The sequence below is a fragment of the Dreissena polymorpha genome, chromosome 4, assembly GCF_020536995.1.
Source record: "Dreissena polymorpha isolate Duluth1 chromosome 4, UMN_Dpol_1.0, whole genome shotgun sequence".
Lineage (NCBI taxonomy): Eukaryota > Metazoa > Mollusca > Bivalvia > Myida > Dreissenidae > Dreissena > Dreissena polymorpha.
In genome coordinates this window covers 47,818,295-47,833,040 of record NC_068358.1, presented here as the reverse complement: position 1 = coordinate 47,833,040, position 14,746 = coordinate 47,818,295, and the positions used below count along the sequence as shown (strand labels likewise).

The window sequence follows — 14,746 nt, the reverse complement described above, 5'->3', positions numbered from 1 at the left end:
ACAATCTAGGTAAATTCCATTCTCTCTCAAACTGCCACCAACTCTTTCTATACTACTAGTATCTTTACATCTCCACATCCAATTCTACTCTCCCTTAGCAGCTCCCTCACAGAACCTGGCTTTCCATACAAATCTGCCCACCCTCCCATATTTGGATGTGTGGAAAGACACTGATAGGACCTAACATTTTATTGATATTTATTATGGCAACTGTTGAAATATTTGACAAGCAGACTTTGCAGAGCAACACACCAGACTAGTCTTTATTATGAAATGATGACCACATGGTATCCTGTTCTGATAACACATGTCCACCATGCCCTGATGGCATCAAACAAAACAGTCTAAATTGAGTTCATAAACTAAAAATCACAACACTAGGAAAAATATAGAGCTTACACTGCCCTTTATTGAGGCTCATCAGGGACAGAACCTCTGTCTTAACTGGATTTTCATTTAGAAGAGACTTTCTTTCAACAAAAAAATCATACTAGTGTAAAGTTTATCCGAAGATTAGCTTGTGTTAACTGCACAGGTAAATATTTGACAACAATCTACATACATGCATAGAGCCCACTTTCACAGAATGCATTGTTTCCATCAAACAAAGTATATTGTTAAAAGTTTCATTCTCTAAATTTTAAAATGTGGTCCTACTCTATTGGCATTTTATTTTATGCATGTTATCATTTGGACATGCATGCTTTTTATAAGCTACTGGTTTATATTATGTGTGTACTTTTGTGCTTTTTCCTTGTTTATGTATCAATTTTAATGGATATGGGTATTAAACATATTTTTTGTAGTTAATATTTTCTTATGCTAATAATTTCAGGAATGCCTAGAGTACATCAGTGGAACAACCAGCCAAGTGTCAATTACCCCACTCCAGTTGTGTACCCACAAACGTCAGGGTTCCCATCACAGTCTAACAGAAAGTCTGCATTTATCTCACACCAGAGAGATGGCCCTAATCCTCTTGTTCACACGCCAGGAAAGTATGTGTATTGGAAACCTTATGACTTTTTTACTTTATCAGGGGCTGAAGTAGGCCTATTTCCATATGTCAATAAGTTTGCAATGATGCATTTTTCTCCAAATTTCAAGTTAAACATAGAATTTAAGAAAATGTCTTCCCATTCTCTCAGCTCTCTTGATGAAATAAAATTCTCCAAAAGGGAATGCAAGGTTCTCTCCTCAGATCAAGAAAAAGACCTGACTGTATGAGTGTGCAAGCTCATATGCAGTTAGCAACTTTCAGTGGCCTTGGAGCAGTACTCTGATACTAGTTGGCTTAGCAAGAGGCAATTAAGATTTATTCAAAAATGTTGCATGGGTGCTTTTGCCTTTAAATGTCCTGGGAAAAACACTAGCAAAGGGTAGATTTTGAGCTTAAACATTAAAAGTGGCATAAAAATTGTGATTGTATATGTTGATATTAATGTGAAAAGGATGTGAAAGATTCTGTAGTTACTAAGTATTGTTCAATTGAGCATTATAAGAAATTATATTTTTAGATATTTTTTTCTTGACAAAAAACTATGCAAGATTGAATTGTGACAAGTACCCCCACTATAATTATCTTACGGGTACTTGTTCTCCCTTCTTACAATTTCTTAACGATATTTGGACATTTCTAAAGGTTATCATCTAAAAACGGGAGCTCTGAATTCAGATTCAGTTCATTGTTTGGGATCATTACCTTAAGCAACTTAACAGAAAGTATTGCAGTAACATATTTATGGAAACGAAGCTTTGTTGATTTGCAGACGATCACATGACAGAATATCTTCTAGTACAGTAAAAATTACAGATGAACCAACATTAAAGAAGAAAAGAACAGAAAGATTGCCACCATCAATAAAAAACGACCTGAATGGCACGGTAATAAAATAATTATACCTTTATTTTACGACTGCAACGATATAACAACACATTACTCCATTTAACTAGTTTAATGAACCGATTCCAAAATATTTGCCTCCCAATAAACATCACAAAAATGTAATAGAATGCACAAAGTATTCACAAACAGATCTCAAAAGTGGGATATAAAAGGCCGCAGCGAAAAAACAGCCGGTGGTAACCACGAGCCCAACGAAAGATCGGCTACTCACTCGTGGAAACCTGTTACTTTGAAAATATACCTACCGGAGGTGGATGAGCACACGATCAATTTACAAAACGTGAAGTAACACCGTTATAGTAGCAACACCGCGTACCCAAAATAAAAAATGCTATTGCTCAACAAGCGACCGAACTAGGAAGAACCATATACTTTGCTGGGCTAAACCTAGTTCTACCAATCGCTTGACCATTGGATCCACTTTTATATGATAATCGCCTTGACACTTTTAATAACACACTAAAACTTTTACTTGATCACTACACTTGTGATCACACTTTTTTCGCACTTGCGAATTACATACTTAATCGGACATTGATCACTACACTTGTGATCACACTTTTGCGCACTTGCGATAACACTTACTTGATCACTACACTTGTGATCTTTTTCATACTTAATCGGACATTGATCACTACACTTGTGATCACACTTTTTGCGCACTTGCGATAACACTTACTTGATCACTACACTTGTGATCCAATACTTTTACTTGTACCTTTTACATACTTAATCGGACATTGATCACTACACTTGTGATCACACTTTTTCGCACTTGCGATAATATACTTAATCGGACATTGATCACTACACTTGTGATCACACTTTTTCGCACTTGCGATAATACTTTTACTTGATCACTACACTTGTGATCACTTTTATCGCCACACTTGTGATAATATTACTTGTACCTTTTTACAAACTTAATCGGACATTAAAATACAACTTATCGCTCAGCCAGCGATTTGACGCCTAAACGTTTTTTACCCTACGGTATTGCTACTATTTTTTATTTTGTTTAAGCTTAAACTTTAATAACTTGGAATTACCCGAAAGGACAAGGATGATAAACTACGCAAGTAGTCACAGAGTCCATTCAGATAAATGTATAAATGCGCATGCCCATCCGACCCCCGGCAAACAGAATTTTCCGCCACAATAAATTTTACAAATTTATCCCCCACAAATTCTGGATTAGCCCTTTAACAGAACTTTAAGATGACGTCGCGAATGCAATCCAAATACGATTCGAGGCCAATATCCGACAGATGCACACCATCGCTCCGAAAAAACCCTGGTGTCGCGGAATCGATCGGCCCCGACACTATTTCGTGCTTGGTAAACTTTTTCGCGCGCAGCCGACCCCAGCGATTGATGTGCGATCACACTTTTACTTATCACACTTTTACTTGATCGCTACACTTGCGATCATACCACTTTTTATACCAATGGTCACTTGACCATTACACACTTTTTAACTCGGACATTTAGTACCAATGGTCACTTGACAATTACACGCTTTACCAATGGTCACTTGACCATTACGCACTTTTTAACTCGGACATTTAATACCAATGGTCACTTGACCATTACACACTTTTTTACTACGACATTTAATACCACGGACATTTAATACCAATGGTCACTTGACCATTACACACTTTTTAACTCGGACATTTAATACCAATAAGCGCACTATTTCGTGCTTGGTAAACTTTTCAGCGCGCAGCCGACCCCAGCGATTGATCTGCGATCACACTTTTACTTATCACACTTTTACTTGATCGCTACACTTGTGATCATACCACTGTTTATACCAATGGTCACTTGACCATTACACACTTTTTAACTCGGACATTTAGTACCAATGGTCACTTGACCATTACACACTTTACCAATGGTCACTTGACCATTACGCACTTTTTAACTCGGACATTAAATACCAATGGTCCATTACACAATTTTTAACTCGGACATTTAATACCACGGACATGTAATACCAATGGTCACTTGACCATTACACACTTTTTAACTCGGACATAACTCGGACATTTAATACATCTCGGACATTTAATACCAATAAGCGCTATACAAGTTTTTCCCTGCGGCATTGCTACTATTTTTAAAGCCTTACCTTTAAATTAGGTTGATATACTACGCCTGAAACCCAGAGTCCATTCGAGCCAATGTATTGATTCATAGTCGCTAAGGTTATGGACCGACTTTATGGGGTCGTACTGCGAGGTAGTCTGTAAACGACCGAACTGGACACAACGCAGACTCCGGCTCGTATGGGATCTTAATTGTGACCGGAATACCGCGCTGATTTGTTTTATGTTTCCTGAGTGTGACCAGTATGGCGTGTTTATCCCCCGTGACCCTAACGTCGGCTATTTGCAACTGATAACTGTATGTTGCTGTTGCTACCAATTCACTGACTCGGAACGGACCGAAATATGCCAGAGTAAACATAGCATTGAATAGTGAGCGCTTGAAGTCATTATAACACACCTTTGCTAATTGCGAGATAATAACCGTCAAGACCTTGCGAGTGATTGGTGCCCGCGTATCAACCATTTGTCGCGAGCGAGAACAGCCCTCAAGCATTTTCTTCACTACAAAAAATGTTACTTATATCGTACTAGCCCATGTATTTATGAATATAACTCAATCCAGAAATGTAGCTCTTGATAGATTTAGGTGATAAACCCTTTTCAAAACAATAGGCTACAAAGAGAACAAAATGTTGTTGATCCGCGGGCCAATTGTTGTTTAGACTATATGCAGATCGAAAATTGTTGAACATAATTTTTTTATTTTTTAAATCCTCGCCCAGAGAAACAGTGCAACTACAATTGGAAATAATTCGAGAACAGTTATGACACTAGTTACGCCCTTTTGCCGCCATAAATTAGGCCAACAAGCGTTACACCAGTGACCTTTAAAATAAATCCCAAAAACCGAAACCAGACCCGCCAGCACTATCTGTAAACAATTCAGTGTCAACATTGAATATCCAGTATCGGTCATGGAAAACCGACACGCCGTTGTAATCGCGCAAAAATGTCAACCAGATTTCGAGGTCTTGCCTAACAGCACGTGTTATACGTATGCGGTGGAATGCTTTTGTTATGTCACAGGTGGTGTTAATTAATCAAAACGGGCGGCCGACTGGGATTGCCCTGCACACGAAGTTAAGAGACCTTATTAACGATTGCACTTGCTTTAGGTTATTTTTTTTATTTTATTTTTTTTATTTTTTTTTCTGCACGATGGTGTGAATTTGTTTCCCGTAACTCAACGATTGTTATTTAAGAATGCGGACTACTAGTTCCGCCGAATCTTATTCTAAGCCTAAGAACACGATTATTTCCGTGGGCCGTTCTGTTTTCTCCGTGGCTAACAGCACGTTTAGCTCGTCCATGCAATTGATAAACGAATCCATCACCTTGCGGCAACCTAGCTCAGATTTATCGCCACCCAGAAAATCGTCTAAATAGTGTATAAGCTTGCCCAATGACATTTTACTCTTAACGCAGAATTCAAGGAATGAGAAAAACTGTTCAAATGTTTTGCAACTGACTGAAGCTCCGAATGGTAATGCTTTTTCCACATAAAACATACCATTAAACTGTATGCCCAGTATTTCGAAATCTTCTCGCCGAACTGGGAGTAGGCGAGATGCAATCTTAAGATCCATTTTGAAAAGTTTACAGTGTGGCCCTAAATCTTGAACCATGTGAACCGCCTCATTGAAATTTGTGTACTGAGCGGATGAGTATTTTTTATCAATGAAGTCATTCACCTGGTGTCTTTTTTGGCACCAAGCCAACTGGGGAAACCATGAAATTAAAAAAAGGTTGTTCGCTGAAAGGCCCAGCCAACCTCCCAGCCAAAATCTCCTTATTTATCTTATCTTGAATTATGTCAGCATTTGCGATTGCAGACTTTAATTTTTTACTAAATCTACTGACTCTGGGTCCGTTATAATTCATTGAAAACCCATTTGTAAAAAACATTTAAAAGGTCATTTCGATCTGTAGAATTATACGATGTTAAATATTCACGTAATATTTTGCTATTCACCGGCGATGGTGCGAGATTAAGTAGGTCATTACAGGGAAAGTTATTGTAAAATCTCCTGCACTTTATCGCGTCGCGTGCTATGGTAGATTGACGCATAAATCAAGAAAGCGTCCGACCACCGTTCGATGTTATGAATTTTATCCCTACACTCCTTAGGGCGCTGTTCAAGAGTTCGCTCTGCCGAAAGTTGCAAAACACTACCGTTACAAAAAGCGGATAATTTGAAGGCACCTTTTAACAGTATAGCCAAATTGACATATTCGCCTCCATAAATTTGTTGTTTCAATGCGGCTGGCACGTGTGCAGCCAAGTCATCGTTTGATAAGTGCGTTAATTCCTGACAACTATATCATGTTTTGACCCTGATTAATAGCCGAAGCAAGAGATTGAACTTGTGTATTTTCGATTACCGGGAAACTTAGAGTTGATTCCCCGCTAACACCGCACCCCTCAACGTTACGTGTATTAATTTAATAGGAGGAACGATTTTAGATGCCCTTAGATCTATTATCTTCTCAAAATCAATAAAGCCTCTACCTGGGTCCGGTTGTAAGAGCCGGGTATCGTCCTCTCCAACCTCTTCCACATTTTCCGGTAATTTCCGCTTTGTTCCACGCGGCATTATTTCAGATGATTCGAGATTTAATTTAAATTAAGTTTGTTTACGATCCGAACAAAAGCACAGGCAGTCTGCAAAAGGCGGAAAGACGTAATATCACGTGGTACGGAAATGCGTAATTTCATTTTTTTAACGAACTCAACCGAAGCATTTCGTCGTACATAACGTTACATCCGTAATCGTATCTATAGAAACCAGCAAACAACATTCTTTTCCGCGAAAATAAATATCATTAATTTATATTCAGAAATTAATAAGTCTTATGAACACAGTTTTGAAGGGTAATATAGGAGTGAGTTTGTCTGTCGGATAGTTGTCATGTTTTCCGGAATATTACTCAAGGATGGCTTGAAACTGTCAAACTATGTTTGGTACATGTACATACAGTCAAAACTGAGAACAGTGGTCAGTCAAGGGAAATCAGTCAAAGGCTCATTGCCAATAACTAGGCCTAAGCATATTAACATAAATAATTCTATTTAATAATAAAGAATAATGTTTTATAGATTGATTTAACAGTGTTTTTTTTCATTCAAAATCAGGTCCGGTAATCAGCCATATTCCCAATTGAAAAAGTATATATTTTTCCCAAATGGAATCTGAAAATTCCCAATGAGAGGTTTCCAAATTTTATTTTTTATGCCCCCTTTCGAAGAAAAGGGGGTATATAGTTTTCGCACTGTCCGTCTGTCTGTAACACTTTTCGTGTCCTCTCTCTAATTCAAATAGTTTTCATCCGATCTTTACGAAACTTGGTCAGAAGTTGTATCTAAACTAGGTCACCGGGTCGAAAAAACAAATCCAAGGGAAGTAATAAGCTTTAAATTGACATAATTATCTGACCTGCCAAATTATGTATTTTTGTTAATTAAATCAAAGCGGCGCAGTAGGCGGCATTGTGTTTCTTGCAAACACATCGTGGTATAAGGTCAAGGTCATCCTTCAAGGACTAAGGTCAAAAATACAAATCCAAGGGAAGTAATAAGCTATAAAGGGAGATAATTATTCAATATTGAACATAGCAACTTGATATTTGGCATGCATGTGTATCTCATGGAGATGCACATTTTGAGTGGTGAATCTACAGTCACGGTAGTGGCTTTTAATTATTTGCCACTAAAAATAAAGATTTGTTAGAGACAATTATTTTCAAGGGAAGTAATTTATATAATTATAAATCTCAGATAATATATTTCCTTACCAAGAATTTAAGTTCTTTTCACAGTTACTGTACAGATGTTTTATTTTGATTATTTATAACTCAAATGATTGATTTGTCAAAGTTTTTTTTTAAATGATTTAATTATCATTTCTTTCCTGTACACAGGTTTCTCAATAACTTTTGAGCCAACAGGCCGAAATGTGGAACCAACAGGCCTTTTAGGGGGGTTCGGAATTGAGTGCTTGATTTCCCGCATTTTGGGCCAATTTACGGCTATTTTAATGGTCAACAAAGCACTTATATTTGAGCATTTTTTGTGCATTTTATAAAGTTTAGCTTTTTAAACTAACAACACTTTTGTAAAATTTTAACTCGTATAAAATGCAATTTTTCATAAATGAAGTGTATCATAATTCGGATAAATACGACTTTCGGCTACGTAATTGCACTCGATTTTTAGGGTCAATTTTAATGTTTTTTTGCACAAGGTTCCAATTTGGACATTTTATTCTGATAAGGAAAAAAAAAGATTTTGGATTGGGAATTGGGCCTAAATTGGGCCCTACAGGAATGGGGAAAAGGCCTGATCGTCCTTCTACCATGCACATTTTGCGTGGCTTTTCTTGTTTGAAACATAACTTAATTAAAAACAAACTTTCACAAAAACAAAAACTTTGCATTAACACAAAGAACGCAAGCAATCAGAAACAAAAATTCACCATGTGATGAAAAGAACGTCAAAATATTTTACTGGTTTTTGACAGATTCCAATTTGCACCATTTCATTGTTGTTGTTGTTGTAATGCATTAAGGGAGATAATCAAGCGAAGTCTTTGCTTAATAGCAAAAAGGAGCAAAATTACCAAAAAGACACACACATTTTGGAAAGTAAATTGCCGATTTTCAGAATCTGAGCGATTTTCAACCGGCCAAAATCTGATTTCTAATGGCTGATTTGGCCGGCTCTTATTGAGAACCCTGGTACTAATTTGTGAATGGTAGGGTTCATTACATACTCGTGGACTTATGTCCATAGATACATGATGAACTCTGGCTATGATCTCTTTGATAAACCACAGGCCTTGGTTGTCAGTGATGTTTGACTTGGTCATTCTTGACTGTCTATAGACCCCCCCCTGGTTGGATTGGACAAAAACCAAGGGATGTAAGCTTTAAAGGGAGAGGATTTCTATACCTGCAAAATGATAAATAGAAATTTTATTTCTAAGCACTGCAGTAGGGGGCATTGTGTTTCTGACGAACACATATATGTATCTTGTTTAGATCTCAATATTCTGTTCATCTTCCATCCTTATAAGTTCAACCGTAGTAAATATAATGCTGAAAACACGTGCAGTGTTTTTTTTCACCTATAGGGCAATGGTTGCGGGGCCCGTCCAAAGGGAAAAACACATGGTTTTTTAGGAAAAGGGGAAAATTAAAAATTTACTCTTTTATATGTAATGATATTTATTATATGAATAAACATGTATGCATGAATGTAATATTTACAGCTGTATGTCTTTGTCCTTTTTCTTAAATATATATCAATTAGTTTTCCTAGCCATTTTGAGTCTAATTTTGATTTTTTAAATCAATAAAATGGAAAAATTGAGCATTTTTTATCAATAAAATGGACCAAATTGAAATGTTTTTATCAACGAATATTGACACAATATAGATACATCAGGCCTTTCCCTGGCCATTTTGGGAAAAAAATGCAATTCATGTTAAATTAACTGATTTGAGAAAAACTAGCTTAATATAACTCTTTATAATAATTCAAAATCATATTAATTATAGTTATATACTTTATTAGTTGTTTATGAAATAAATTTGAGATATATCAGGGCTCAACATTAACCGAAAAACCAACTTGCCCTACCGGACCACTACTTCCAAAATCTACTTGCACTGAACATAAAGCAACTTGCCCAAACATGAAATATCACATCAACTGTAAACCTCATATTGTTTAATAAACCAAAATGATAAACCACAAAACCTTTTTTATTTTTGAACATATAACAAAATGATTACAGCAATTAAAGTCTAAATTAAATGCTGTTTGTTCTTTTTTGCATTTTTCCGGGCGGACAACTAGATTATAAAATAACTTTCCCAGACCCAACTTTTAATTGCCAGGGGCAATACGACAACCATTAATGTTGAGCCCTGTATATTTATCATAAGACAGTTATTTCAACAACAACAAAAAATAAAAAATAAATTGTTTTTTTTTCTTTTGGAGGGGATTTTTTCTACAAAATAGGGGAAAATATATACTCTTTTTTGAGGGGAATGGGGCTGAATATCGGCCCCGAAATTGCCATAATAACACTCGCCAGCTTAGTGTTGTTTTTAACACCTTATCAGCAACAAACATCTATTGACTTTGTCACGCGCTCATGCTTAGACATCATGAATGCAGCCGATAATTGCTACTAATACACATTCTTATTGTTACGTGCACCTGTTTCAGTTGTGTTCTTGATTTTCACAACTCAACCAGAAAGAGAGCATATATTGTTTGGACCGTCCGTCTGTCTGTCTTTCTGTCGATCACACTTTGCGATTAGGTTTTGAAAAATGCTCATAACTTCGGATAGCAGCTTGATATTTGGCATGCTTGTGTTTTTCATGGAGCTGCACATTTTGAGTGGTGAAAGGTCATTCTTCAATGTCAAAGGTCAAATATATGGCTTCAAAGCGGCGCAGAAGGGGGCATTGTGTTTCTGACAAACACATCTCTTGTTTCAGTTCAAACATGACTTTGGGAGTGAAATATACTGACTGTTGGCTGTTATGGATTATTTACCGTTATTTTTGAGTGTAATATAGAGTTATTTTTGTTGGGGAAATCCAGACTGACTGTTGTCTGCAATTGACCGTTATTTTCAAGTGACTGTTAGGTCAGTTTTTACTATACCATCAGTAATATTATCAAATGCAAGTCAAATTTGATTTTTCATGATAAAACACCAAATAATGAATGTGTTACAAACTGTTTGTTACTTTCCTGAACAGAACAGACCTGGTGAACTTTTTGTTATCACCAGTCGTCTGTCATTTACCATGTGAACATTCTAGAGGTCACATTTATTGCTCAATCTTCATGAAACATGGACCCAAAATTTGTACCAATAAATTATCTATGATTGTTTCCTGAAGCCTACATGCACATTTTTCTTGGGCTTATGGTTGGTTGGTATTTTTGCATTTCTAAAAACATAACAAATAACAGACTTGTTTGCCCTCTTGGATTAGGGTTTATCATTTTAACTTCTTCTTCAATATTCTTGTATTTGTAAGTTTTGTGTTCATGCATTTTTTAGCTCGACTATTACATATTAAATATATATAGTGGAGCTATCCTACTCACCCCAGCGTTGGCATTGATGTTCCCATTCCCGTGTCCGTTTGCGTGCAAATGATAAAGTTTGCGTACTACCCCAAATACAGTCCAACCCCTCTTAAGCAGCCAGTCAAGGGAAACGGCCAAATTGGCTGCTTAAGCGGGGTGGCCTCTTAAGAGGGGTTGGGTCATAGGGAGTGGAGTTGATGAGTTCATGGCCAACTGTTCAATTTTTGTATAAACAGAATGGTAAATATGTGTACATATACTAAACAATGTATAGACTTAAAATAATTTTATTTCTTCCCTTCTAAAATCAGCTATAAAACAATTTGAGAGAAACTAGCGAAGATATTTCGTCAATTGCAGTCCATGTCAGTACCATCTGCTAACAAATCGGAAATAAATAAATAAAATACCGGAGAAAATCGGTACCAAATGAACATTTCCGAAATGCCGAATTCATTCTCAAATGATCGCGCACGCGAACAAATTTTCGTAAATTGATAATTTGTCGGTTTATTTCCAAACTGTCTTTTCAGATTTTTGCTATCTCCAGAGCCGAGATTTCATCACATTTGCGATCAGGGGATGGGTTAATTATGCAGACTGCTTATTTTCAAATGCGTGTAATCAAAGTATTATCCGAAAAAATCAGGATTTTACTATTCACGGAAAGTTACGAAAATTCTAGCAACAAATAAACATTTCTCGTGTATTTCGTGTACAGATGAAAATCATGCAAAAATTAGACTTCATGCACAACGTAACGTCATTCTTCCACGGGGAAAGCGTGGACTCAAATATTTGATTGCTGAATAAAAACTTCGTAACGCAGAGGTCGCTAATATTGCTAATATTATTGTATACAGCTTCACGTGGGGTCGGCGTGTATTCGGTTGCCTGAGCACTGATTGGCTGATGCGCTTACCAAGAAGACTTTGATTGAGAGCTGGAAAAATCAATATTGGCCACTCGGTGAGAAATTCATTGAAAACAGTAGCTCTTGTGCGGAGTTAACGGTCTGAATAACCCCATTTACTGTTGACATTTGAACGTGTTGTGTATAAGAAAATAGGGTACATACATGCGGATTATCGGACGTCCAAGGAACTTCCACCATTTGCATAATGGACGTACGACTGCCAATTTCGGGCGTAATTTACGCCCGGACGTCCACTAACGGAAGCGCTGCTTATTTTTGAAAGATCATCGATTAAATAAATGATCACACACCCACATTATACCCCCCCCCCCTCTCCATGATGGCTTACGTTATACTGTCAAGCACTAAAATAGTCGAGCAAGCTGTCCTCTGACAGCTCTTGTCTTTGAATCTTTTAATGTATGTTATGAAATTAATTCTGTATTATTATTAGTATTTAAAATATAATCTATATATCATGTAAGTGCACCAGACAGACCAGATATCTTAAGCATGCTCAATAGTTCATAGTTCAAAGTCTTGTTTTTTTGTGTGTCAAATCTTTTATTTGTATTAATGCTGCAGATAACATCTGAGATATGGCGATACTTTGAACAGTACAAACAGTCAGATGAGAATTATGAACACAAGGTGGATCTGAGGAACGCTTTGTATGCAGTCTTCAAGGAAATATTCCCATGTAAGAAAACAGTAGAAAAAAAACTAGAAAAAAACAACATATTTAATGACAGATATTTTTAACCGAAAATTATTAAAAACTACAAAACTTACCTCTAATCATTACTCTGTAACTGTCTAGCCTAGTAAGCATTATGAAACTTACGATCATTTGAGTTCTGCATTGTAATGCTGATAGCACTCAATCCATTTCATGCCTTGAAATATGCCAAACTAAAACACAATTAATTTAAGTTTAAACCTATTTATTTTAGCTTGATTGCATCGAAAGCCAAAGGGTTATTGAAATGCTCACGAGTCTGTTTCCTCGGTAGAACCAGTACTTGGTGTTGAGTCTGTTTCCTCGGTAGAACCAGTACTTGGTGTTGAGTCTGTTTCCTCGGTAGAACCAGTACTTGATGTTTTTAGAGAAATATCTAAAGAATAATCACACAGTGAGGATCTAACCTGTGACCTCTCAGTCACTAGTTGTGTATGATATACGGTACACTGTATGAAATGTGTGACACTGTATGGTATATGTTACACTGTAGTGTATGTTAATTGGTTCACTGTATGATATGTGGTACTCTTTATTTTATGTGGTACTTTGTCTGTTAAGTGGTACTGACTAACTTAGTATGTTAAATGGTATTCACTATTCTGTATGTTATTTGGTACTCTGTATGTTATTTGGTACACTGTATGTTATGTGGAAACATGTATGAAGTGTGTGGTGTTCTGTATGTTATGTGCTACTCTGTATGTCCAGTGATCCTTTCAGTCTGTGGGCTGTACATGGTGGGATCCTCCATGAGTGGGTTTGCCACAAAGACCAGCGATATGGACCTGTGTCTCATGGTCAGCAATCAACAGGTAGGAACCCAGCAACTGTGTCAGCTGAACTTGTGATATTTTGTTTTGGATATCGGACCTTCATATTGAGTGCATCTCAAATTACCTGAGGCAGCAGACTTTCCAATTTCTTTGTATGTGTTTAGCAATTATAAAATGTGTACTGGCACAAGAATAATGTGTGAAATTGCTTATGGTTACCAGTTTTTAGCAAGGCTGTTTTCAAGAGAAAACCCGAGCTATTGTCATAGCCAGCTAGTCGTGTCGTGTCGTCCGCTGGCGTAGTGCTAAAACCTTAAAATTGGCTCTAAAATCAAAGTGCTTTCACCTTCAACTTTGAAACTTCATCCACACCCATTTTTGGGTCACTAGGTCAAAGGTCAAGGTCACTGTGACATCTAAAAAAAAAAAATCTGACAAGCTTTCGCAGCAGAGCGTGGCACCCGTTTTGCGGTGCTCTTGTTCAATTGAACTGTTCTGAGTTTGTAGCAGTTTGCATACAAAATGAGTTTTGGGTAAACACCTATTTTTGGGTCACTAGATCAAAGGTCAAGGTCACTGTGACCTCTAAAAAAAAATAATATGACAAGCTTTCGCAGCCGAGTGTGGCACCCGTTTTGAGGTGCTCTTGTTAAATTTAACTGTACCGAGTTTGTAGCAGTTTGCATACAAAATGAGTTTTGGGTTAATGATCCCAAATTGTTGGACGAAGAAGCACTGTACGAAAGATCAGTGGATTGCAAGTGCATTCCTGGCCTGGCTAGGTGTGGTGGAATAGGTCATGCAATTCTTTTACAGCAATTTTATCCCTTCATCTCATTTAAGTATGACAGTTGTCAATTACTTGCATATAAATATGTGCCCTTATTACTGTTTAACACACTAACCCAGTAAAAGCGTGACTAACTAGCTGTTTTATGGAAAATCCAACTAAACAAACTTAGTCAAAAGTGTGTCTACTGTAATTTGTTCAACAGATTGATGGTAAGAGGGAAGCAGTGGAAATCCTGATGGCAATACAGACAGCGTTGAGACGATCAAGTAGGTACTGGTAATATGTAGAAGGAAAGGGAGACGATCAAGAAGGTACTGGTAATATGTAGAAGGAAAGGGCGACGATCAAGTAGGTACTGGTAATATGTAAAAGGAAGAGAGATGAT

At 36.9% G+C, this 14,746-nt stretch overlaps 1 protein-coding gene across 3 annotated transcripts in view; it reads left to right on the top strand.

Moving 5' to 3' along the window:
- LOC127880118 (poly(A) RNA polymerase gld-2 homolog A-like) overlaps positions 1 to 14,746 on the top strand; it is a 36,951-nt gene that overhangs the window by 7,315 nt on the left and 14,890 nt on the right. For 2 of the 3 annotated variants that reach the window (XM_052427351.1, XM_052427350.1), the window contains exons 3-7: positions 830 to 998; positions 1,770 to 1,884; positions 12,639 to 12,753; positions 13,516 to 13,607; positions 14,564 to 14,627. In XM_052427351.1, the coding sequence (XP_052283311.1) occupies positions 830 to 998; positions 1,770 to 1,884; positions 12,639 to 12,753; positions 13,516 to 13,607; positions 14,564 to 14,627 (555 nt within the window). The remainder of the gene's footprint in view (positions 1 to 829; positions 999 to 1,769; positions 1,885 to 12,638; positions 12,754 to 13,515; positions 13,608 to 14,563; positions 14,628 to 14,746) is intronic. The other variant, XM_052427352.1, reaches the window with a different exon arrangement.